The sequence below is a fragment of the Setaria italica genome, chromosome V, assembly GCF_000263155.2.
Source record: "Setaria italica strain Yugu1 chromosome V, Setaria_italica_v2.0, whole genome shotgun sequence".
Taxonomy (NCBI): Eukaryota; Viridiplantae; Streptophyta; class Magnoliopsida; order Poales; family Poaceae; genus Setaria; species Setaria italica.
The window spans coordinates 8401504-8426649 of NC_028454.1; the positions used below are offsets into that span (position 1 = coordinate 8401504).

A 25146-nucleotide genomic window follows, 5' to 3' on the forward strand; every position below is an offset into this window, starting at 1 on the left:
CCACAAAAACCCCCCCCCCCCCCGAGCGTTAATTTCAGATTAGGGACGTCGCAAACTGTGAGATCTTTGTCACCATATAGAGACAGTCACTCGTGCTGGAACATCAGTCACATTTTTTAGATTAAGGAAAAAAGCCGACCTCAACCATTCTCAATGAATGCCTACAGCCAAAGAACATCAGTCACATGAGAAAGTAAAATGGCTCCTACTACATAACAACTTGTACGAAAAGAGTACATGCAAATTAATCCTTGCAGGCATTGACATCAAGCAAATCCAGAGGCATACTTATGGTTAATTAACACGGGCAGTGGACCACTCGTGGTAGGCTTGGAAGTTCGTATGGCCAAGTTACCACCTGTCTCTTAACTCTGGCTACCGGAGGCCCTCAAACAGATGCTGACGGCGGAGGTAACGGTGCAGTGGCCCGGTGGTCTTTAAGTTGCCAATTGTTAGTGAGGACGGGGCTGTCGCCAGCTAGCGCTAGAACTTACTCTGAGCATGCAGTACAGCAACTTCCTTCGTTTCTGATGTTGGATGGATCAAAGGATCAACAGTTATAGGATGGACCAAGAAAGAATTAGAAAACTTCTGAGTTATAGGTGGAGTTAGAAATTTTAGGTCGATCGAATAGGCAACATCAACTGACCATATAATTCCTGACGCCTCCGAGGCCTACGATGATTTGTGCTGCACACATTGTTGGCCTGCATTCATAGGTTGTTCCAAGGATTTCTTGAATCGATGATAATAATACAGCTGCAAAATCTTTGCTCGCTACACATGGATATATATAACAATCTAGCACCGACCTGCACCTATGGTGTGCAGTGCAATTTATTGAGATCTTTGCAGTGTGCTTGAAACAATTAACACTCTTTTAAGTTGCCCCTTGAGGCAGTGTTGTCCCTCCTGAAGCTGGCACATGATTTAAAGGAGTCGAGTCAGTTAGGCACGAATTTTCATTTTGGGGGATTCAAAAGGCAAGTTTGATTAGGTGAAATCAATAATGCCAACACAACTAATCCAATGTATATGAATGCATATGCTGTATCTGATCACTTTGTACTGATTCATTCATTATGATAAGGATCTGCCTATATATTTTAAATGCAGTACCTCATCACTTTGTTTAGGCATTGGGTGTTCCTGATTTTTGTGAGAATTTCTATAATTTAATTATCTTTTCTCCTACCGCATCTCGTTATTTGCTAACGACGTTACGAGAACACATGTAACACTCCCCACTGCTGCACTGCAATTTTGGGTATCCGGGCTATTCCTCCTCGCGGGAGAGAGAGGTGTGTGACGAGGTGAATGGGAGCGGTGTGCGCTACCACTCACGCCAAGGCGAATCCTGCTTCATAGCGCTTTGTCCTTGACCTCAAGTTTCGTGATGCCTCCCAAGCCTATTTCTGCAACTCCCGCTAATCATTGAACGAACATTCCCCTTGCTTGCTGCGTAGCTGCTTGCAGTGGTCTGTCCCTGCTGGATGCTGGAAGCATTCTACGCATCTTGCCGGTTTCAGCACAGGAGTGATACAGTCAATGATATTTATAGAGAGCTCTTACCTCAGATGCCTTGAGCCCTGATCCCTTCACGTTGCTGAGATTAAGGCTCTGCATTCAGCATTCTATTCTTGAGATAGTGCTTTCAATACTTTCTCTAGCACTCACATGCTTCTGTACTTGTTTGGGATGCAAAAAAGGAAACCCTTTTTTTGTTGATGTAAAATGAAAGTTCTTTTTTTTTGTCGTAAAATTAAAATTAATTTGTTGTGAAGAGAAGTACGAATTAATACATCGATCCATGTGCCCGAGAGTGCGCACCACAAATGCAACACAGCAACCTTGACCCCCTGAATTTACGTTTGCACATACGCGTATATACATACATATAATCCTGTTCACTTACACTTTGAACAAGTGATCGGGAGCATGCACACACACTACGCAAAATAAGATCGAAGCTCACATTCATAGCATGTCTCTAGCTAGGCATAGGAGACGCCAGGAATAGTCGGCATTGACAGGCTTGGATCAATTGCCTGACAATCGAGGTGGCTCCCTCCTGAACCAGGAAAGAGTGAACTGCTAACCTGTAGGTACTAGTGCAAAGGTCCATCTCTCTCTGCTTCGCTTTGTCGATCGGCCACCCCGAGCAGTCCTCTGCCGCTCCGATCTCCGGTCAGGTTCTGAAGGACCGAAACGGCGATCAGAGGGGGTGAATGGACGCAAGTTCAAAAAATAAAGTTTAACACTTCCCCTTCCTCTCAAAACCTAATTAAATCACGTTTTTCAAATCTGGACAGAATACTGTTTCCTTAATAAAAAAGATATGGACGAAAATCCGTAAGACCGATCAACCTAAAAATCTCGTCATTGTCTGATACAGTCTGCTTGTTCTTTTAATATCTCAAGATCCGAAAGTCCGATTGACATGATTCCAGTTGGGTTAGTTGCATAATTTTGTATGAGTGATTCCAGTTGGGTTAGTTGCATAATTCCTGTAGCGTCGAGTACTGTAGTACCGCCTGTAGCAAAAAGGCTCAAAACTCTCTCAACCCTAGGTGCCACGTATTTATATCCTTAGGGTGGCACGGCCTATTTACACATAACCCCCTACGCTAAATAAATTTAACGTAGGTGCGTAAATTCCAGTTACGTCCTCCATGACAAATTCCGCGATGTCCGCGATTCCTCCATCTCCGTGATGTGATCCTCGCGATGTCGCCGCACGACCATCCGAAATCGTATCGCGATCGCCGGAATTTCCATCTTCGGCCAACGCTCGCCGCACGAGCGTCCCGGTACGATGTATGGCTTTATGGCTCAACCAGCGAACCCCGGATTTTGTGGTGTAATCCGAAAACCTCCCTTGACGTCCTCTCGCCGTGTAGCCAGGTACAGTAGACGTACACCGCACGATCGCCTGTCCCTCGAACGCGAGCCTTGATCCACCCTTCACCGTCCCACGGTTCGTCGGCATGGCATCCTATCCCCGTTCTTCACTCGTCGCCGCATGTACCTCGTCTCCACCTGTCACCTGCAACCACACCTGCCAAGAGACACGTCACACGCACACCGTGTTGTCAATCGCTCATCACCAAGGTACTAGCCCACCGGCATCTCAGGTTCGCTTGCCGCACGTAATCTCTGTCCGAAGGTGCCGACGAAAGAGAGCCAAAGACCTTATTCGGCGCTGGAGCATTGATTCTGTGTGTTGATTATTCGATGAATGGCCGGCTCCGAATTCGCTACCGAGTTAGGGTTTTCAGTGAATCAAGGGAACGTGTTCCAGCTGGAGCTTACAGAATGTCACTACTTGGAAGATGAGGGCTTCAATAGATGCTTCGTACTAGGTTGGCAATACCACAAAAGACGACTGTATAGCTCGGTGGAAGACCCGCTCTGCTAGTAGTTCAGTGTTTCTCTTTTAGATGCGAGCGTCATTTTGTAATAACGTTTATTATTTATTTATATCATTGTAATAATGATAAAGAAGTCACTGCATGTATGAATAAACTAGTCCTAACGTACATGTGGTTTGCATTTTTAAAACTGGGTGTGACACCTGTGCATTCTCTTTGTTTCGGCGACACATGACTGTGCTCCCGATATGATGTTTTCAACAGTCCTCTGCTCAGGTTCATTTTCTATTTAAATGGAGCGTATTCATGTCTCCTGAATGGCTGAATATGTCGCAAATTTCTCCTATACAGTGCAGAATAACAGAAGTAGGTCTGGAAGGTATTGGGATGTTATGATTTAGCTAGCCTATGAGTAATGCAGCAGCGGCGGTCCAGGAGTCACGCCATTCCGAGGAATTAGCCGAATCACTCTCGTGTGGCTACGCTAACCCTGCAGTTGTTACTGATCGTTCAAAAACTTTGACTACTGATGAAGCCCTCACCCTGCTTATTTCAGGCCTCTTCAGTTCATTCTCATCAGGCACAAAGGAGAAGGCGCAAATCTGTTTTCCTTTCTACAGTAATTATATTGTTGAGCAGCGAACGAATACCACGTGCAAGGCTTTGAAGAGCATTTGCACCAGATGCATGCCATCAACTCATTAGTGCACTCACTCTATTCAGCACTATAAAAATGTTAGCACAGCCACATTATCATTATACCCAGCTGAAGTTCACTTCCAATATTGGAGATATCAAAAAGTTATATATAGTTCAGCTCTGATATGAGTAGTGTAAACAAATAAGGTGCACTTGTATCAGGGTGGACAGTTTTTTTCTTTACAAAGTTTTTTTATTTGAGCTTAAAAGAAATAATGGTAAGAGAAAAACAAACGATACTAATGTTCTCACTCATGGTACAGAATAAAAGAAAGTATGTACTAACCTTTTAACTGATCTTCCAATTTCTCATCATGCTCTATAATAAAAATTGTCTGGCATCACTTTTGGTGCATTCTAGTCTTGCATCAATTTCTATAAAAGTAAGCTGTTTCAAGGAAAGTTAATTAAATATGTCACAGTATTTTACATATGGTGTATCTACTAAATCTACTTATCTTACAAAGTTAATATATATAAGGTTTTTATGTATTGGTTGTCAATGTTTATTGAAGATAATTGAATGGAATAAATTTAAAAAAAATTATGTATTTTGAATCACAGGGGTAGTAATTGACCCATTCAAAAATTTTAGGTTACGAGCATCCAAAGTTTGCCTTACCCCCGTAAAGGAAGAGGATTTGGATGCTCTCTGTCCATACTTTCTCTAACACTCAAAACAATTAAGAAGGAAACTTTTCTGGTACAATGCTTCGTCCTGTATGCTTGGTCTTTTGCTTTTTCAAAAGTTGCTTTCCAGGCTCAGCTTGAAAAACTAGATCTGAAATTGAAAAGCTATCTTCATGAATTGACACTTCTCGAGTCGTCTTTGCACAGGTAGATGAATGAGTGCGTGCGAGCCTCTATCAGCAAACCTTTCACCGAAAAAGCATAGCCTATTTTGCTTCAAGCAATTCAACTACAGCAACTGTCGGAAGATAATTCTACACAGAAGCACTCGACATGGATTTCGTAATCAGGTCTTAGTGCCAAGAGCAAGGCCATAAAATTCCTGATACCTCCGAGGCCTACACTGATGACTTGTACTGTGTCTGCTGTACCATGTGTGTTCATCCTTGCTTGTTCCGCGTGGGTAGTTCTAGTGGGGCGGCACATTTCTTTTTACTTGCGAGTATGAGTCCGGTACTGCTAGATATCGACATGGATATTAGCAAATAAAAAACATGATGACCTTCTTTAAAGGGAAAAGTTAGGAAAAGAAATGAATGGGCAGCTTTATGCCTTTATCTCGGTGTTTACTTATAGTATACCTACCAGAGCTGAATATGTGTACTACAGCCATGCATGCATTCCGCAAACACCGTGATACTGAATTTTGGCTGCATTTGGGTTCCATTTCACCCTTTTCAGATTTTGGCTGCATTTTGATCGTCAACAAATGACACCATGATTGCTACTACTGTGTTTTCGGCGACAAAACCCGGCGTGCGCCCATCGTCCTGCAGGCTGTAGCATTTGCAGCTGCTGGAACTGGCAACAGGGAGCACGGCTGCTCGCCTCGCCTCGAACAGCTACTCGCTCCGGAGTCGCCGGACGGGAAGGCGGTGCCATGGGATCTTGATTCTTGATCCGTCCGACGTCGGCCGGTGCCTACTGGGGACTGGACTGGGAGAGACCGCGCGTTGGTGACCGGCGTCGCGTCGAATCACGAGGGCGCTCGGCGGTGTCCGGCATCGCGCGGACGAGCACGGCGGTGGCGGCGTGGCGTTGAATCAATCGAAGGTCACTAGCAACCCAGAGTCTTTTGTGTTCATTCCCTGCCAAACTATATGCATCTAGCATCCGCTGCTCTTGAATGTGATGAACTGGAACGAATTAATCTTGAGGTCAAGATCAAAGAGCTATGAAGCTCCCATGCCTTGTCGCCACCCTACTAACTCCTGATCACCACTAGGTGCTCGCTGGTCTTCGCCCCCAGCAATGCCGTTGCATTTCTCTCAAATCGCTTCGAACGTGCATTCAACGAGTAGTAAACACTGGAACTTCGATTCAGTTCCATTATGATCTATCTTCTGCACCATGAAGAGAGCACGCGACGATTGACCTCCTGATATCTCCCAAGCCTGTACACGTATGAACCGCATGCGATGCATGGACAGATATGATGGACCCGTAAGCATTATTAATTGCAAAAAATGTTCTACCCAGTGATTCTTCTGTGTAGAACATTGACTAAGTAGTTATATACACAGAGGCACGGCTTTAAGCCTAAAACTAGAGAGATGGACATACTTGTACATGATTGATACACTTTAACTCATCACGGTGTCATTGTAGTGAATCGTCATCTTAGGTCACATCAAATGATCAAACCAATATGGTATATCAGCAGTGCATAAACCTTGAATGACCTTAGTTTTCTTCTCGCTAGCCAAAGGCACACCATAAATCGTAAATGTGCAAACGTGAATTCAGGAGGTCAAGGTTGCTAGTTTAGTGTTTGATCTGTGAGCTGAGCTGTTTTTATTGCTGCCTGGTCGATCTATCACCAACTAAGGGGGCATTTGGATCCTTGAACTAAAATCTAGTCCATGTCATATCAAATCGTCGGAGGCTAATTAGGAGGACTAAACATGAGTTAATTATAAAACTAATTACACAGATGGAGGCTAATTCGTGAGATGAATCTATTAAACCTAATTAATCCATCATTAGCAAATGGTATTGTAGCATCATATTGTCAAATCATGGACTAATTAGACTTAATAGATTCGTCTCACAAATTAACCTCTATTTGTGCAATTGGTTTTGTAATTAATCTATGTTTAATACTCCTAATTAGTATCTAAATATTCGATAGGAACTTTAGTTTGGAACTAATGCATGCCGCCTGGATGGACTTCAATGTTCAAGGTACAAACGCCGGACTGGGCTGTAACATTCAGAGATTTCACAGTTGCTGGCATTAAGCAGTAGAGATTGACTGACTGCATAACTGCAAGGTGTAACATCAGTGGGACCCTGTCTAGTGGTTGCACATTTATGCGTACTGGCCGGCCCGAAATTTATTGGGGATCGTAGGGACAAACATATCCATAACTGATCAGTGCCTTCAACTATTGTAGCTCTTTTTTCAGTTGACTTGGTTTGAGGATGTCTTGGGCAGAGCTGCAGAGCACTGGATTAGAATGTAATCTTGTCAATTTTATTGTTCTAAGCATGCTACAGCGTAGCAGCGGCTTAAGTCCTAGCAGGTGGCGAATTACATCCGCTAGCTTTACATGTCTCGTAGGCCACTATCCTTTATTCTTCGCCAGAGCGAGCAGATCGTTCTGCAGGTTCCCGCACAAAGTAGGACTGACATTAAGAAGCAGATGAAAGATATATAATTAGATAAAGATGGCTAAATTGTTAGCATAAATACTTTCAGTGCGTGATTTATCAAGGGACTTGTATTAACATAGTTGCAACCTCTGAATTCCAAGTGACTCCCAGCCCTATTTGTTTAATTGAACAACAAGATTGATTCGCTCGTGTGCACACGAACGTGGTATGAATCTTGGATTTGTATTCTAAGTAGTATTCCCAGTGACTCCCAGCCCTATTTTTATCGGATACAAGTGTCTTCTAAGGAGAGAAACTGACAAGTGAGGTGTCAAGGGGGAAATCTACGTGGACATATATACACTGATGCACAGGAGTGAATTGTAGCTGTATATGGAACTCAAAGTAGCCACTAATGGGCTCTATATACCTCTAATTTCCCAGAAGCTGTCCAACGGCCATTTCGTGTGAGATCTTTTGATATGTGCTTCACTACTGCTTCTGTATTGGGACTTTGGGAGGACGAGCAGCAAACAAGCGCACACAACCAGCTGAGAGGAAGAGAGAAGCGGTGAAGAAGTGAGATCCATCTGGATTTGAGGATTAGATAGAGGCGAGGAGTGATGAATTGTTCAGTTTGTGTTGCAGCAGCTTCAGAGGTACGGAGCCTTGGTTTTTGAGGTCCGAAACACTGTCTCCAGGATGTAATTTAGCGCAAAAAGCGCACAATTAGTTGACTGCACAGTTTGTTAGATAAATTTAATTTACAAATTTTGCAAGCCTATTTATCCTACGGCGTGACATAGTTCCAGAAAAAGTCCAAAGGTCGCCAAGATCTAGGATCTAGCATCGTGTTAACCGCAAATGCCAGCTGCAAATTAAATGATGTGATACCCAGCAGATTTCTTGCATCGCCCTTTCGTTTATGTCTGGGGTTTTGCTACAGTATACAACAATTACATCCTAGGAGGTAAGAATTCAAATAAATCTGAACCCTTAAATATTAAGAGAAACAAAATAATTAACTAAAGGAAAAAAATCAGCCGGCTATCCTAATTACACGGATAACTCATCACTCGTCAGTGTACATCTCCACCCACTCCCTTCACTTTTTTCGGCTATATAATATAAATCATACACCAACTTCCCTCTTTCTTCACCGGTGTTTCAGTATCATTTGTCCACCTCTTATTTTTCATGTGCTAGTGTTTTTAGATGGCTATTCTCCTGCAGACCTTTGGATCTGTAGTGTTGTTGATGCTCGTATTTACACACTTTTAGTGTCATTTAAGTGATGTTTTCATACATATTCTTATACTAACCCGCCACTTGACCAAAAATTAACATACTACCAATCACCTCAAGCGCGTGTACTCCAAGATATTTCTCCAAGCTCATCTTTAGAAGCACGAGATCGGATGACTCGCATTCCTATAGGATACGTGTCGTCGGATGCCCCGGCTGTTAGGTTTAGTCCCACATCAGAAATTGATAGTGGGGGAGCACAATATAAAGGTGGGGGCAGCTCTCACCCATCGTCTCCAAAGGGTCACACGGGATTATTATGACTGGAGAGTTGGACTCGAGGTTTGGGATAACGTCTTCCGGGAGATCACAGGTTACTTGTGATGGAAGAGTTGGGCTCTATATGTGATGGGGGAGATTGTTAGGTTTATTCTCACATCGAAAATTGATGGTGGGGGCAGCACTCACCCATCAGGCTAATCTTAACCTTATGCGTATTAACCTTGAGGTTCCAGATGCCTTCCAAGCCTAGCTTGATGAGTTAGCTTGAATTATTGTCTGTGTATTGGATCGATGCTAGCACGAAGAGAGATACAATTGAGAACAACATTTTGTACCCCCTTCAGATATTGAGAGACTACTTCAATGTTGAATCCTGCAATGCTCACTATATATAGTTATTACAATCTTGTCAGAGCTTGGAACAGGTTCAAGAATTTAAATGCATTCATGCGCATCAACTCATTCACAACTCACTCGGTGTGTTTCCTTTGTTGCGGCCTATATAAGGCCTCCCATATCTCTACTTCAAATCCCTATGCTTGCAGTTTCATCATCTAATCCCACTATTGCATAGATGTGAAATATTATCACTGGCTTTGATCATAGCTCTTGGATTATGATAACTTGATAAGGCTTAGTAGGTATTGGGAATGTTGAGTTCAGGACAGAATATGCTGTTGTAGAACGTGGGGTGCAACGCTTAGAGCAGGGATGAAGCCTCGTTGAGGTGACACTGCTATAATGTAGCAGCCCCTTGCCCAAAACAAAACTCCCATGTCGACCAACAAGCACCCATTGCCGAGCCAAGTCGCGTCGCGCGACGTAGTGCACGGCGGCGGCAGGGACTGACTCCGCGATTGGGCGTGCGCGCTGGCCGTCGTCAGGTCGTGGTGCTCACCGGTTGTCACAGTCCTTGGTTCCTCACCAACACTAGCAAGAACCAGCTGGAACTTGGCTACATGTTATTTCTCCAATCCCCGATAATATTCCCTATGTTCTTGCTGTGTATGAGTTTGCTAGTTTTATAGTTAATTGAGTAGACGTAGTTTCTGAATTCGGTGGCAATGGTTCGGTCAAAAACCCTCCATTCATTTCATTTACAAAATAAAATGAGGTGAATCGGCTGTTGAGGAAGGGGATCCTTTTGATGCTTCTCTCAGTTACCTGAACAGGAAGAACACTTAAGACGAGGCCGCGGCAGCAGCTTAGTTACACGAACTAGAACCCCAAAGGCTTGAAGAACAAAGAAGAAGCAGCAGGGTGTACAGAACGGCATGTTGCGTTGGGTGTCAGTTGGCCATTATCGAAAAGAAGGCACACGCAGGGTTTCAGCTCGCTAGTCCTCCATCCACAAGAAAAATTTTCGGGCAGGACACAGCAGCCAATCGCACCAGACGTGGTATCGAGGACATGAGTACACCCCTGCAGCGAGGAAGGCATGCACCAAATCGCAGACCAACATCAACACTGGTCAGTAAGTATACACGCTCCCAGAAGGCTCGAAGTGCATTAGGTTGGTTCATATGCGACTGTCAAATACTAATATGGAGGAGAGCAATTCTGCCTCATGAAGAAAATTAATATGATGTTCATCACTTTTTATGCAATATGAGTTTCATTTACAACTTATTGTGCATTGAAATTAATATGCATACAAAATACTAATGGATAAAGACCCCTGTATGAAGAGCTTTAGAGGTACAAATTGATTGGATCTTTTTCTTTTGTGAGAAAAATAGGTCCATGCGCTTTTGCCTATATAAAGTTCGCATGGACCTTCCTTTCCTCCATGTTCCCATTTTCAAGTTCATTTACCTAGATAGTTTTACATTTACACGACCGAACCTTGAGAAGCAGGAGGATGATAATCTAGAAGTAGGGGTAGCAATGGTCAAGACGCTTCGCTTCCTCCTCGTGGCCGCACCAAGACGCCAGCGCGGTCCGCCTCATCCTAACAAGACTATCCGTCAGGAAGCACCTTGTTGATTTCAGTTTCAGCAGGGTCGGTCCTTCTTTGTGACTCTACAACAGGTCAGCAAGAGCCAGGGGAAATGTTTATATGTGCGTCAAATCTGTGCAACACAGGTTTCATTCATATACAGCAGATTATGCAAGGTTTTGAACAATGCTAATCGCTCAAAACACTGCCTTCGAATAAAATGAAGGAAGTTCTTTCAACAGAAAAGATGAGTACGATTATTAGCCTTTAATTTAGACATATTGATCTCTTTGCAATTCATCACATGTAAAATGTTATATATATCCTACTAGCACAGAGACAGAGAGAGAACCTAAGCACTTTTCGCGGTTAATTATGTCCAAAAGAACTCATTACAATCGCTCGCTTTGTTGAATGAAATACGTAATCTCTCATCATCCGTTTGAATGCTGGACGAAGAGCAAGTTCTTCAATATCTCGTAGTCTCTTCATCTTCACTTGTCACCGAAGTGGTTCTTAGCATTTGTTCATTTTTCATCTATCCTTATTGTAGTACTACATACTAACCAGCTACACATGCATATAGCATATAGCAGAAGAATGATTTATGCATATAGTTGTATAATGCATGTATACTTTAGTTCTCTTCTAGACTTGCCTTGTTTAGAAGAGTGGCGCATGTGAATGTTGACTTAACAGAACTCGGAACAACTTGAGTAAAAAAAATATAGAACTCAGAACAACTTCAAGAGTTTTAAAGTGCAGCCATGTGCAGTTCATGGCCATCCTCAATTCATTCACAACTCAGTGCGATCCCTCTGTTTCGGTTTCGGCCTATATAAGGTATCCCAAATCTCTACCTGTATCTCTATTCCAAATCCCTATGTTTGGAGTTTCATCTAATTCCGTTCTTGCACAAGCTTCAAATGTTAATATTGGCTTCGACCAGAGCTCTTGGATATGATTATGATAAGGCTTAGGACTTGAGAGGTATCGAGAAAGTAGAGATGAAAACCAATGATGTAACTGGCAAACACCTTCCGACCTCTGGTTAGCCTACTCGTCCACGCCGTACTCCTGGAAGCATTCTTGTTGCATCATTTAAGCATGTCACCGACCCTCCTCTCCAAGTACAAAAAATATTGCGTGCGTAAGTTTCTCAACATTTTGTAACGTTTGACCAGCTTTCAATTCACTGAAGATAATTTGAGTTCTTAATAAATGAATATATTACTATACAAATACATCGATCATCCTGTACCGTAAATGTTTCTGACTTTCAACTCAGAAGGAGAACTCATTTACATGTTCTTATGAAATCCTCCTGGAGAAATTACATAACGTGTTGAAAGGGATTTTGTTACTGATCCACTACTGGAAACACCTAGTTTCCCTACCGCTTTCTTATTTCCCTAGGAAGTGACGATGTGTTCTAGGGAGTCCGATTCAAAAACCGTAGGGAACATAAGAACTCACTTCTATCGTAGGGAAGATTGAGGAAGCCGGTCCCGCTTCAGCCACATGGGCATCCCAGTTGGCGTACACCCCTAGAAACAATCGGGCGCCCCAGCAACTACTCTCCTCCTCGATACAATGACTTTCCGCTAGATTAAAATCAGAGCCTCGAAACCTTTTGCATGATATGTCGTGATATTATTTTGATGCACTGGGACATCAAGTTAGCCAACATTCTGGTGGCTGATGATATGCCCTATGCATTAGTTGTTTAGACCTATGTTGGCTGAACCTTTAGACTACTGGTGACTAAGCTCTTGACTTCCTAGACTTGATGAGCTTATGTTGATGTTGGCTGTAATTTTGTGAACCTATCAGGTGACTGAGCTCCATAACTCTTAGACTTGATGTTGGTGGTTGTAATTTTGGAGATGCATGCAGCTGAATCAATTTATGTATTGGTGAATGTTTGGTGAAATGAGTTGTTGTCTTCCTTACTGTCCATTCATGTGATTTTAATTTAATTCAGATTTGGATTTAATTTTTAAATCCGAATTCAAATTTAAAATCTGAAATTAAATTTGAATTTGAATTCAGATTTGAACTCAAACATGGTGCTGTATTATGCTTGTTCCTACTTTAAGCAGGTTCCCTAGGAAAGTTGAAATCTAGGGAGAGAACCTTTACACGTGGAACATGCTGCCATGTCAGCTACTCTCCCTACAAAGTCATGTTTCTAGGGAAACTTTCTTTCCCTATGATTTTTGTCAGCAAAGCCTAGGGCAAGGTTCATTTCCCGTCGAATTCGTCCCTAGAAACCTTTCCCTACGAAAATTCCTAGGGAAAAACACGTTTCCCTACAATTCCTTGGAGTTTCCCTAGGAACCAAAGTTGTAGGGAAACTTGACGTTTCCAGTAGTGTGAGTGCAAACATAAAACATACTCAGAGTGAAGTCGATGCATACATCACTTGACAGTTGACACATTTGCAGCAGATGAAAAATAGAATGTAAAATCATTGGCCATCGCTTTTTTTTTCCTCCTAGCAAAGGCATTACATTTCATGACACAAAACTGGAGCACAATGCTGAATGCTCCGATGAAGGCAAAGATGAAGTTCTCATTTGCTCTTCTTAGCCTATGGTACAACATAAGACTGACGGTTTATTTGTACATATCTCAGGTAAGCTTTATCCTACCAACAACTACAAAACTGCCACACTGCTGGCCACATGTATCCACTCTGATGCACTTAGTTTCTGACAGCAACCTATGGCTAAAATCTCACTGAAGTTTAACCTCTCTGTAAAATGGAAAACCTCAGCTCTCATCATCCGTGTCCATGCTGGAGAGCAAGCCCTTCAATGTCTCGTATGTCATAAAGGCAATTCCAACACTAGGAACGACCTTGAGGTACTCAGGGGCGATACCTCTATAAAAGCCACGAGGGCCTTCCTTCTGCAAAATGTCAGAAACAGTTCCAGTAATTGTTGATTTGTGGGCAGCTGTCCCACATGCTCCTTGTAGTTGCATCCGCCGTTTTACAAGATCAAGAGGAAATGTGGCTGAAATAATGAATGCGGCATTTAACATTCAAATTGTTGAAAAACATTACTTTTATGATGTAGACAATCAATTTAGTAATGGAAATGGATAAACTAATGTCTGTTTGTGTGCTGCCTAAAAGCACAAAAAAAGTACAGGTAGCTCCTCAAGAAATACATATTGTGCAAGTAATAAACACTGCAATGCATGTCATAGTTTCGTTTACTTAGTCAAGAAAAATCAACAATTAAGGGAATTTTGAACAGATAGACTTACCTGTCGATGATGCAATGCCAGATAGGCTCCCAGAAAACAAGCTAACAATCGCAGTAGAGTCCTGGGGCCTGATGCACAGGTGTTCATAACCATCAGTGAGAATTTCGAACAACAAATTCAAGAGGTTGTTATAATATTAAATAGAGAGTAATAATGATGAGCACCTTTCCATTTGCCAATGGGACCTCAGTGATTCATATACAGAAAAGCTGATTGCTATACTAGGTCCAACTCCCTGTAATTCCTAAAAATTACTGGCAACCCAACTTTAAAATAACATATATCAGTAAAAGGTTCATGGCCTACCAGTAATGTGGCCCCAAGGCCTTTGTACAATCCTTTGACACCCTCATCTCTACAAATTGTAGACACCGCATGGAAGATGCCCTTGTAATACCTAGTTGTTTTCTGCAGATATTTTGACAAAAAGAATAACATGAAGCCTTGGTCAATAAAGCAACACCATGCAAAAGCTGATTTGGAGGATACAAAATTAACCACTGATGTTTTATTCAGGAAAAGAATAACAATATTACCTGTGTCGCCAAACGAGTACGGACAACATCCAACGGGTAAGTTACAGATGCAGCTGTTATTCCAGCCAAACCACCACCAAGCAAACGTACAACACCAACATTATTTGAGTCTCTATCCAAGCCAGGAACCATTTGGACAAGCTGAAATACTTATTTCAAATCAGCTCACTAAATAATATTGAATGATAAAGCTAATGGAATGGTTTATTTAAGTGTTAAAGCACAGAATCTTCGTGCTTACATTTTTGTAGCGGTCATATGAATAGAAGCTGATGGCAGAATAAGGTAAGCGATGAACAATTGTCACTAGATTTCCTTTCCAAAAAGCTCGAAACCCTTCTTCTCGAACAATTCGTGAAGCCTCGTGCCATATGCTATACTTCTTTAGAGCTGCAGCATCTGCATGCATACCTGCCACCTGTCAATCAGTATGTCACAAGCTCGTATAAGAAATTTTAGGGTCAAAAAACGGTGTTGACTATTTCTTATACATACAGATCAATGCCAGATTAGACATGTACAGAGAACTAATTAGTAACAGTAAAAGGAGTTAAATATTTTCAAGCACGAATCAAGAGTTCAGGACACTCATTAAGCATCAGAATGAACCACGGTTATGCAAAGGGTGATAAACGCAAAACTGCAAATTATACGAAACAATATTATTGGTGTGCAGTTGGATAAATTACATACTGTGTCCAGTTACAAAGTTAGGTGAGATTCCATATTTGGTACATGGAAATAATTTGTGTATCAATCAGAATGTAGAACATAAAAACTCCCTCTAAATATTTTTTAGCACAATTCTGATAGCAAATGAAGTATTCGAATGCACTGAAAGGGAGTGTCTTGTAATATGCTTGGTAAGTTGCATTAATGATACACATGTCATAGTCATAACTCGCAAAATCAGTGGCTACTAACACATGAGCAACCTAATTTTTCTTTTACCATACACATTCATGACAGTTCTTGCTAACTACCAGTCCCTGCAAACCAAAAATCCTATAACGACGCAAAATGCAAGGTTCTGAAATGTCGATAGACTTATACTGCATAAGCATAGGAATTTTAATTTTAAGCCCCCACATGAGCATCCAGATTCCAATAAGTCTCCTAACTCTAGTATGAGATGAAAATTCATTTACAAATGTTTAAACCCACTATCTAATATATCTTTTCTCAAGAACCTATGTTCAGTATCTAACTATCTACAAATACAAATTAACAATTAAACAAATGCATTTGCAAAACTAACAGCTACAAACAGAAAAATGTCCCCATCTCTTACTATTAGCATCCAATTCCTTTAAAAATTATGAAGTGAAACGGAACGACATCCAAAAAAGAATATAAGCTTCCCCTCAGTCTCACACCAGATATGTTGCTACTAGAGCACACAGAATCTCAAAACAACAGATGGTATTGCTTTCGCCCACCGATAATGAAGCCAAGGCCACTCAAAAGAGAGATTGCTTTCTCTTTCTGGACAGAATCCCCTCCTCAACAACTATCAAAGCACTACCCAATCAATTAAAAATAAACAAACATACTACATATCTTTCTTAATTAGCTCCGTGTGGCTAGAGACCGACAATCAGTTGGACCCCAAAACAGGGAAAGAACATAACATCTGTGCCTAATCCCCTCAGAGGAAACAGGGAAAAAACGCACAAAAAAGAGAAAAACGCCTCTTTCTTCTGCCCCCAATTCCAAAACCAACGCTCGGCGATTCCAATCCGTACCACCACGCTCTTAGCATAAGAAGGTAGAAATTTATTTCTAGATAACCCCAGATAAAAAGAAGAAGATGTCTACCTGGAAGAGGATGGTGAGCCGCGCGAGGGGTGCGGTGCACGTCTTGCTGACGGCGCCCGCGAACCCACCGGCGGCGAGGTGCGCCGCCGTGCCGATGTGGCGCTGCTCCTGGCGCCGGCCGACGGCGGCGCGGCCGCCGCCGCCGTCGACGACGACGCCCACGCGCGCCTCCGTCTGCATCCGGATAGGGGCTAGGGTTCGCCGGTGTGAACGCGCCTCGCGTCGTTGCGGCGGCGCGGCCGAGGGAAGGGAAGGAGAGGGGAGGAGGGGCGGAATTCGAAGCTGCGAGGGTGGGCGCGTTGTGCCTTCCACCTCCTCACGTTTCTCTCTCTACCCTTCTCTCTCTTGCTCTGCCCCATCCCCTGTTCTCTTCTTTCTAGGTCTTTTGTTTAAGAAACTTCAGGACCCGGCACAAATCCGACTCGAATTTCGAATTCGTCTATGGTTTCGTCTCAAATTTTGGTAAGAAATTCTAGTGCATATCCGAGTCAAGCACGCGCATTTGAGTCTATACATTTTTCTCTAAATTGGACACGCGCACCGGATTTTCTTGAATGTGAAAGCGTATTTGATTTGTGCCTCTGAGTTTTAGATTTGTACCGATTTATTTGGTCGGACATGGTAGCCACATCGAGCACCAACCAAATGTTCATGCGTACTTCCTCTGTCTAAGTATAAATTATTTTAGTTTTGTCATTATAAGTTAGACTTCTATAACTATGAGTTTACAAAAAATACACAAATCCATTTATATAGTACATTTATTTGATATGATAGTTATAAATATATGTTTTCTATATAAATTTGGTTACCGTTGGATAAATTTCACACAGAATGAAACTAAAACATCTTGTGTCGGATTTGGTGACTGGCACTCCACCAAGAGTTATTGTGTCGAGGGATGAGATCTAGTCAGGTTACAACTGGTTGTGGGAAGCTCTAGATTCTGCTTTCTTCACCAAGTTGGACCAGCCCATCAGTGGTCGGCTGGACCATTCATAGGCTACCTTGCAATTTAATAAAACTGATGGAATAGCAACAAAATGTCAAATGGACATTAAATGAGGAATGATGGTTGTGCAAGAACAGGACAAGTTGACCGTAGTCGAGCCTTGCCGATATAAGTATTGGTCACGTGGATCACAATGCGACCCGACAGGCCAACGGCCTTGGTCACCAAATGTTTGAGTATATCTCGTGCTCCTCACTCCTCAGCTCCTGCACCATAGAGCAGCATGAGCTGGAAGGAGATTCCCAGAATCCCAGCGTTGATTTGTCTTTTGCTCTCTTTTATTTTGTTGTTAAAATATGCATATGTAGTCCACTCATTATTTTTTTCTCCGATTTGCGACGTCAGGGGCTCATCGATATGATATCATATTGCGAGTTGTTCGAAATTTTAAAACGCGAAAAATGGACGGCGCAGGAAACCATGGACCAGCGCAGGCCGCCCCTAGTTTCTCCAGGAAACCGGAGTTCCAAAGCATGTCAGATATCACTTCACTTCATCACTCGTTAGTGTCACTGCCGCAAAGATTCTTGAGTGCCACGAGCGACAGATACGAGAGAGATGGTGTGATGCTAATGGATCAGGATTAGCGGCGTAACTGCATGCGACAACGCGATTAGCACTCACCAAAGCAGTCTGACAAAACTACGCAGTTTTCCGTCGATGCCTTTCTGCTTCTGCGTCCCGTCTTCACCAGCATGGAACAGGCTTTCCTTTAGCCCACCAGCACAGCTCTATTGGGCCAGCAGGGACCTTTCTACTTGGGCCGGCCCAAGAGGCCCACATAGCTGAGATTACAAGCATATGCGTCATGCTCATACTGATGCCTGGCCTAGTAAAATGCTCATACTACAAGCATACGCTCTCCCAGAAAGAAAGATGCTTCGGCTCAGACTACTGGCACAAAGATAATTAACGTGACTTTGGTACATAAATAACACGCAATTACCACAAGATTTCATGTAACAAGACAGTGAGACACTATCAATGAGATTTACACTGAACCATGTGACGGAAAGACTGATCCAGCTCCAGGTTTGCAGTGTCTGACAAGCTAGCCGGGCTGTTTATTTGCAGGAGATTGTGATACATCAGATTATCAGGGCCCAGTCCAGAACTCCACATAGGTATTGGGTGGAATATTTTACAAGGTAAAGCAAGTATAATTCACATAAGATAGTTTTATGGCTGTACTTCAGAGAGCTATTTGACGATCTGTTAAAGTTAAACCATGTACACATCATCTTATTCTTCCGAGATGATGAGTTGGCTGGGTCATTCTGAATCTGTCTGCTCAGCTTCATTGCCTCTGTCAGTCTTCTGTCTCTTTGGCTCCCTCTCTTCTTTACTGGCCATCTTCTCCTAACATCAATGGGCATATGACAATTTGATCAGAAAATTCAGGGGTTTTTTCTTGTGCGCAATCCACTTTCAAAACATTGGATGCGACTTCCTTATGAAGATCACACTGAGTGTCATTTCATTTCAAAAGGAAAAGATGAAAAAAAAAGGGATATCATATTCTACCTTCTTATCGTTTTTTATGGGACTGGAGCTATAGGATGCAGAACAGCCCTCATCATATGACAATTCACCACCATCTACGGCTTCCATCTTAACTGAACAGATAACCTGCAGCTCATCATCCTCTGTGGGGGGCAACCACGAGGGCACGGCTCTGGTGCGAACTGATGATAGCAGAAATTTTTTCGCCTGTACTCTCCTCAACGAGCTCCTCTGCTGAGAGACCGACGATGTCCATAACACCTGTTGCGTCTTACATTACTGAATCCAGCTTGTACCTTGGTTACCGACAGCATCAACATGGTTAATAACTTTCAGTAGGAAAAAAACAATGAGGTGCTGTGTATAAAGTTATGAATTTGAGAAGCCATGTGGGAATGGCAGCAAGCAAGCAAAGGGTCTTTCAGGTTCTTACAGTGGAACAGGTAACACATTATTCGGACAACCTTTGATGCACAATGGTTTGCTTCCATCCCAACTGATCGGCCGATGGCAGTGGAAGCATCCCTTGTACCACCAATCCTTGGTGCTTTTTTCAAGGTGACTATGCACAGAAATATGGTCCCTCACTATAATGAAAAAGGGGAAATACCAGTGAGAGAGACATAAGGTTTGAATCTGACCATAGGGCACCAACTTACTTGTAATTCATGTGGGTTCAGGCTTTTGATTGAGGTGCTTTCCTTAAAAAAATTTGATTGAGGTGCTTTCCTTAAAAAAATTTGCATGCACCGTTAATTAGGGGGATTTTCTCCGATGACATCTGCTTGGTCGCAGAATGCTCTCGTGTGTGTCATAATGCTAACCACGGCCTGTACTGTGCAGTCATGTTGTGCCAACACATGCATGGCTCAACTCTTGCAAAATGCTATTAAAAAAATTTATTGTGTAATCGGTCATAATCTCTCCATCTAATTTGAATGCTTATCTACACCTTTTGAATTAACAAGGGAAGAAATAAACATAAGAGGAGGATGAAAACTACAAAATTATGCGTAGACTGCATCACTGTATCGTTCCAAAAAAACGCATCGCGGTACCAGATCCTCTCCATACAAAAGGTGCTTCATAGTTCAGACTACTAGCACTAGAGAATTAACGTGATTTTGATACGATGACACGTGATTAGCAACAAGATTTACACTGAACCATGCGGCAAAAGCATATTGATCCAGCTCCAGCTCTGCAATGTCTGACAGACTAGCTGTGCTGTTTGCAAGAGATGCTGCTACATTAGTGTCTAGAACTCTAGACAGGCATTGCAAGGAATATGTACAGGGTAGAACAGTTCTAAATTCACAAAGGATACTTCTATAACTTCAGCAGATGCGTTGTACTTCGACGATCTGACTAAGCATGTACACGTCTTATTTTTCTGAGATGATATCTTATTGGTGAAAGGGGGTCATTCTGCATGTCTACTCAGCTTCATTGCCTTTGGTGATCCTCTGCCTTTTTGGGTCCCTCTCTTCTTTAATCTCCACCTTCTCCTGATGTCCATGAGGGAAAAGAATTGATCAGCAGATTATTTGTATTTCATGAGTTCAATCCATTTTTTCCAAAATCAAGTGCAACCTTTTACATATCACTTTACATCCTTAAATTTGGTGACATTTCGCTTCAAAAGGAAATAGAAGAATAAAGGAGTCCGATATCATATTCTACCTTTTTCGCTGGTGAACTGGAACTGTAGGATGCGGGGGAACCCCCTCCCTGTGGCGATTCACAACCACTTTCTACTTCACTCTCTTCTTTAACCACCATCTTCTCCTAACATCAAGGAGCAAATTAAAAAGTAACTTGATCAGCAGGCTAGGAGTTTTTCTAGAGGTCAACCTACTTTCAGAAAATTGGATGCAACTTTCTTCTTCATATCACTTCACATCCGCATGCCATTTCATGTCAAAAAGGAAAAAATAAAAATAAAGGGATATTATCTTTCTACCTTCTTAACAATTTTTACAGGACTGGAGTCGTAGGATACGGAAGAGCCCTCTTCCTCTGACAGGAGAGGGTCACCTCCAGCTGCCACATCAGCTGAACTAATGAGCTGCAGCTCATCTTCATTTGGGATGTGCTTCACCACAAAGCACCTGTTGGCGGCATCAATTACAAAGCTGTGGCTCTGGCGGGAACGAAGAACAGCTGAAATCTTTTTGCCTGTGACCTCTCCAGCGAGCTCCTCCGCTGCAGCACCAACAAGCTTCCATGCTAGCCCATCAAAGGTCATGACGTCCATAGTGCCTGTCGTGTCTTCCATCACTGCATTCAGCTTGTACCTTGCTTACCAATAACATCAACATGGTTAATAACTTTCAGAAGTACATAAGTACATAATTGGGTTCTGAATATGAAACTCTGAATTGAGCAGCCATATGAGCGAGTGGCAACCAGGGCCTTTCAGATTCTTACTGTGGAACAGGCGGTGGATTACTCGGGTAACCTTCGATGCAAAAGGAATTGATCCCATCCCAACTGATTGACCGTTTGCAGTGGAAGCATGACCGATAAAACCAACCTTTGGTGCAGTCTCTGCCTTTCAAGGAGGCTTTGCACAAAAATGTGGTGTTCTGGTACAGAGGAGAAAGGACAGGTAAGTGAGACTGAAACATAAGGTTTGAATCTGATCACAGTGCACCAACTTACCTGTAATCCATGTGGGTTCAGGCTTTTCAGCTGTTTGATTGTTCGCCAGCTTTTAACTAAGTCAGCTGGATTTACAGGATTTTGTAGCTGACAAGGGAGGAGATCAATCGGTTTATGTGGATCAGTCAAACTGCATACACATAAAACAGTTAGCACTGAACTAAAGTATTTCTACACAAGTAATCATTGAATTCAGTCGGACCGCACATAAAACAGCAACATTTGGGACTTTTTGGCTTTGCTTGAAAACCTGCTCTGCATCGAAATTTCGACCAAGATCTCCGAACAGTGCAACATCCAATTCCCTTCCCCTGAAAATGGTACAATATAAAGTATATGGCCACAAAAAGGGAAAATGATGATTCATAAAGAATATAGGTAATAACCATCACCTCAAATCACGTAAACGTACATTACAAAAAGATATGTTACGCCAAGTTTTCCACTTCCAAGTCTCCCCCATTTCTTCAACGGATACTACGAACAAGCGAGGGAAAGGGCCAGATCAGAGCCTTCAGAGTTCAGATGAGTGCCAGAAAGAAAAACTTTATTGCAAATTATACTGTCAGCTCCCCCAACCTGCCAACCATGTACCTGTAAACAAGCGTTTGTCGCCATTCCTAGAAGGAACATCGTCGAAATCAACAAACTCAAAGCTATGGAGAGGTATCGAAGAACCGGTATTGTCATCTATCTCATCTACCACTGTCTGTTCCTCCATGTAAATCATCAAGCCATTGCTACAGGCCATGTAGTCCTGCCGTCTCTGGACTACTGTAAAATCCGACAAGGTGTAGACCTTCCCTTCAACTAGCTGGTGTTTGAGCCGCTCCATCATGTCACCGGGGAGTGCACGCGCTTGCATAGTGACACCCTGCAAATCAGTAAAAGGAAGAAAAAAAATAACAAAAGAATCAGTGCTGAGACTCAAGAAAAATCCTAATCAGGCACTAGGAAGTGAGGTAGCAAGGCTATCGTCACTTTATCAGTCAGTTGGTATGGACAACGGAACTTCAGTTGGGGAATGGATTGAATCACCTCCTCGTCGATCAGGAGGCAGTCGAGACTGTACTCTGTACCAGTATTTGGATTGGAGGCCACCCAAATCCTGGAGACGCACACCCGGACTCTGATCCATCCGTGATTTCCTATGGTTAGCCGGAGACAAAGGGGTGAACCCACCTTGTGATGAACCCGTTTTCGCCTGGGGGCTCAAGCTTGTCCTCATCCCTAACCATAAGCTGCAGTAAAACAGAAGGACAGAACAGAGATCAGTACAGCTAGAGAACCGCAGAGAGACATCAAAACAAGTGATGGATCTTTCGATGCTATCTAGGATGATCCTAATTCCCATCTCCATCACTAAAATCATGTGGCCCAGCTCAGGAATACGTGGTTCATCATTTACAGTTTACTAATGAAAGGGGAAAAATACAGCATCGATCCTAAATTGGAAACTGCGTAACGTTTCAAGAACAAGAAGCCTCGGACTCATCACCAACTCGCTACTTGCGGATATCAAGATGAAACGAGCAAGAACCAGAGATAAACATTATTGAAACTGTACCTCTCTTGGTGGAGAGATGGAGGTCTGCGTCGCGTATGTTTCCGATCAGAGGAGGGCCTGCTTGGAAAGGGGGTGTTAAACCCTTTTAACACATTTTTAACATCTTGGTTGCCAAACATAAATGTTAAAAAGAGGGGTGTTAAACCCTTTTAACACATTTTTAACACCTTGGTTGCCAAACATAAACACATGGAGTGGGTGTTAAAATGTGCCAAAGGTGTTAAAAGTGGTCCCCCTCCCTCTCTTTTCCCTGGTTGCCCCCCTCTCTCTCCTCTTCTCTCTCCCTACCCGCCACCAGCGCTGGCCTCTTCCTCCTGCTCCTCCTCTCCGCCTGGTCGGATCCACCGCGCCGCCCCTCCTCCTGGCCGAGTCCGCCGCCGAAGTTCCGCCATCACCGCCCGCAAGTCCTCCCCTCGCCACCAGCCCTTTCTCCCCTCCCGACGCCATCCCCGTCCGCATCTCCTCCACCATCGCCCAGGTCGAGAGCACGCCCAGGAGCTCCGCGGGCTCCATCCCGCGCATGTCGCGGAACTGCGCGTACCGCTCCCGTCGGAGATTCGTCGTCGTGAGGCGTAGAGATCTGGGAGGAGGAGCAGGAGGAGGAGTGATGGACGGGAAGCTCGTTGATGCCTGGGGCTCGCGCTACCTCGACCTCAACCGCGGCAGCCTCCGCCAGCCGCAGGCGGGAGGTCGCTGAGGCCGTCAACTCCCGCCCAGGGGCCTCCGCGCGCCGCCGACCGCCGCGCGCCGCGCTGCCCGTGTTCAGGAGGCGCCGGTCGCCGTCGCGCTCCCCGTCGCCGCAATCACCACCGCCGCTTCCCATGGCGCTCCCCCTCACCAATTACCACCGCGGCTCCAATCTCCCCTCGGCGAACCTCATCCACAAGGCGGCCGCGCGCATCAGGTGGAGGAGGTGCCCCGCGAACGCCCGTGTCGCCGCACGGGCCTGCTCGGCGCAGGTGGTGAAGAGCTCCGCCGTCGGCGCACCGCCGGGGCCCTTCTGCTTAGACGGGTGGTGGCGCCCGTTGCGGCGGCTGGCGGAGTGGCAGCACCGAGGGGTTGGGACGCGGGATGTGGCCCACGGTGGCGGAAGCGGACGCAGAGGCGCGTGAGGTGGCGGAGCTCCGCGACGACGGCGGCGTCAGCGGCGCGCATCTTGTCGGTGGTAAAGGAAGAAGTTGAGGAGGGGCAAAGGAGAGGAGAGAAAGGAGGAGTAATTGAGGGGTAATGGTGTCAATTCCAACCTTTAGTGTTAAAATTTAACAGATCATCCAAACACCCCACATGTGTTAAATTTTAAGATCAATTAAGGTGTTAAACCCTGTTAAACTTTAACATCCCTTCCAAACAGGCCCGTAGTGAAAAAAATGGTGCTGTTCGTGCAGAAGAACCGCTGAGACCGTGGTAAACGAGGAAATAAAGGAGACGTGGATCGTACGTGGATGGAACAGCGAAGTGACTGGTGTAAAGTGCTGTTGACGGGACACGACCAGTCAGCGAGGCTGGCCGGCGCCGCCCAAGGCGAGGGACCCCATAAAACAGTAGCAACAGTATGTCAAGCAGCAATGTACTAGGACTATTTTAATTTAGAACAAGAGATTTTGAAAAGCAAATTATGGTCTAAACATAATTCGTCTGCAGGACAACTGCATTTTAGGTTAACTTTGTTATGATGATGTACGTGGGTAATTAAAACAAATATTTATATTCTTTGGGCTAGTTTTTATTTTGTAATAACATCAATGTATAACTCAGTAGGGGTACCAACAACCAAAGTGAACACATTGTTTGATCAGTACGTGTCAATTATCTCGAAACCAATCTGGGACCTATTCCCATGGCAATCAAAGCTGAAGATTTCACCATGTCTGTTTTTCGGGAGGGGGGGGGGGGGGGGGGGGGGTTGTAAATGGTTTTTTTCCCTTTTTGCGGTTAAAGGGGAAAATCCC

General features: G+C 43.7%; 2 protein-coding genes across 4 annotated transcripts; both read right to left on the reverse strand.

Moving 5' to 3' along the window:
- Positions 1 to 13242: 13242 nt before the first annotated feature.
- On the reverse strand, positions 13243 to 16825 carry LOC101766108 (mitochondrial substrate carrier family protein B). Its single transcript, XM_004968116.2, has 7 exons — positions 16452 to 16825; positions 14875 to 15051; positions 14634 to 14774; positions 14404 to 14505; positions 14262 to 14332; positions 14098 to 14165; positions 13243 to 13841 (listed from the first exon to the last, which is right to left on the reverse strand). The coding sequence occupies exons 1-7, from the start codon at positions 16629 to 16631 to the stop codon at positions 13597 to 13599; spliced, it is 984 nt and encodes a 327-aa protein (XP_004968173.1). The 5' UTR covers positions 16632 to 16825; the 3' UTR covers positions 13243 to 13596.
- A 3178-nt stretch (positions 16826 to 20003) lies between these two features.
- On the reverse strand, positions 20004 to 23251 carry LOC101766517. Of its 3 annotated transcripts, none has more exons than XM_022826553.1 (10): positions 23198 to 23251; positions 22669 to 22871; positions 22225 to 22504; positions 22043 to 22107; positions 21838 to 21941; positions 21631 to 21760; positions 21397 to 21554; positions 20930 to 21263; positions 20650 to 20748; positions 20004 to 20474 (listed from the first exon to the last, which is right to left on the reverse strand). In XM_022826553.1, the coding sequence occupies exons 3-10, from the start codon at positions 22493 to 22495 to the stop codon at positions 20403 to 20405; spliced, it is 1233 nt and encodes a 410-aa protein (XP_022682288.1). In that variant the 5' UTR covers positions 22496 to 22504; positions 22669 to 22871; positions 23198 to 23251; the 3' UTR covers positions 20004 to 20402. The 3 variants fall into 3 exon arrangements, with proteins under 3 accessions (XP_022682288.1, XP_022682287.1, XP_004971647.2); XM_022826552.1 differs by having other exon boundaries at positions 20650 to 20754; XM_004971590.2 differs by lacking the exons at positions 22669 to 22871; positions 23198 to 23251 and having other exon boundaries at positions 20650 to 20754; positions 21881 to 21941; positions 22023 to 22107; positions 22225 to 22301.
- Between the last annotated feature and the right edge of the window lie 1895 nt (positions 23252 to 25146).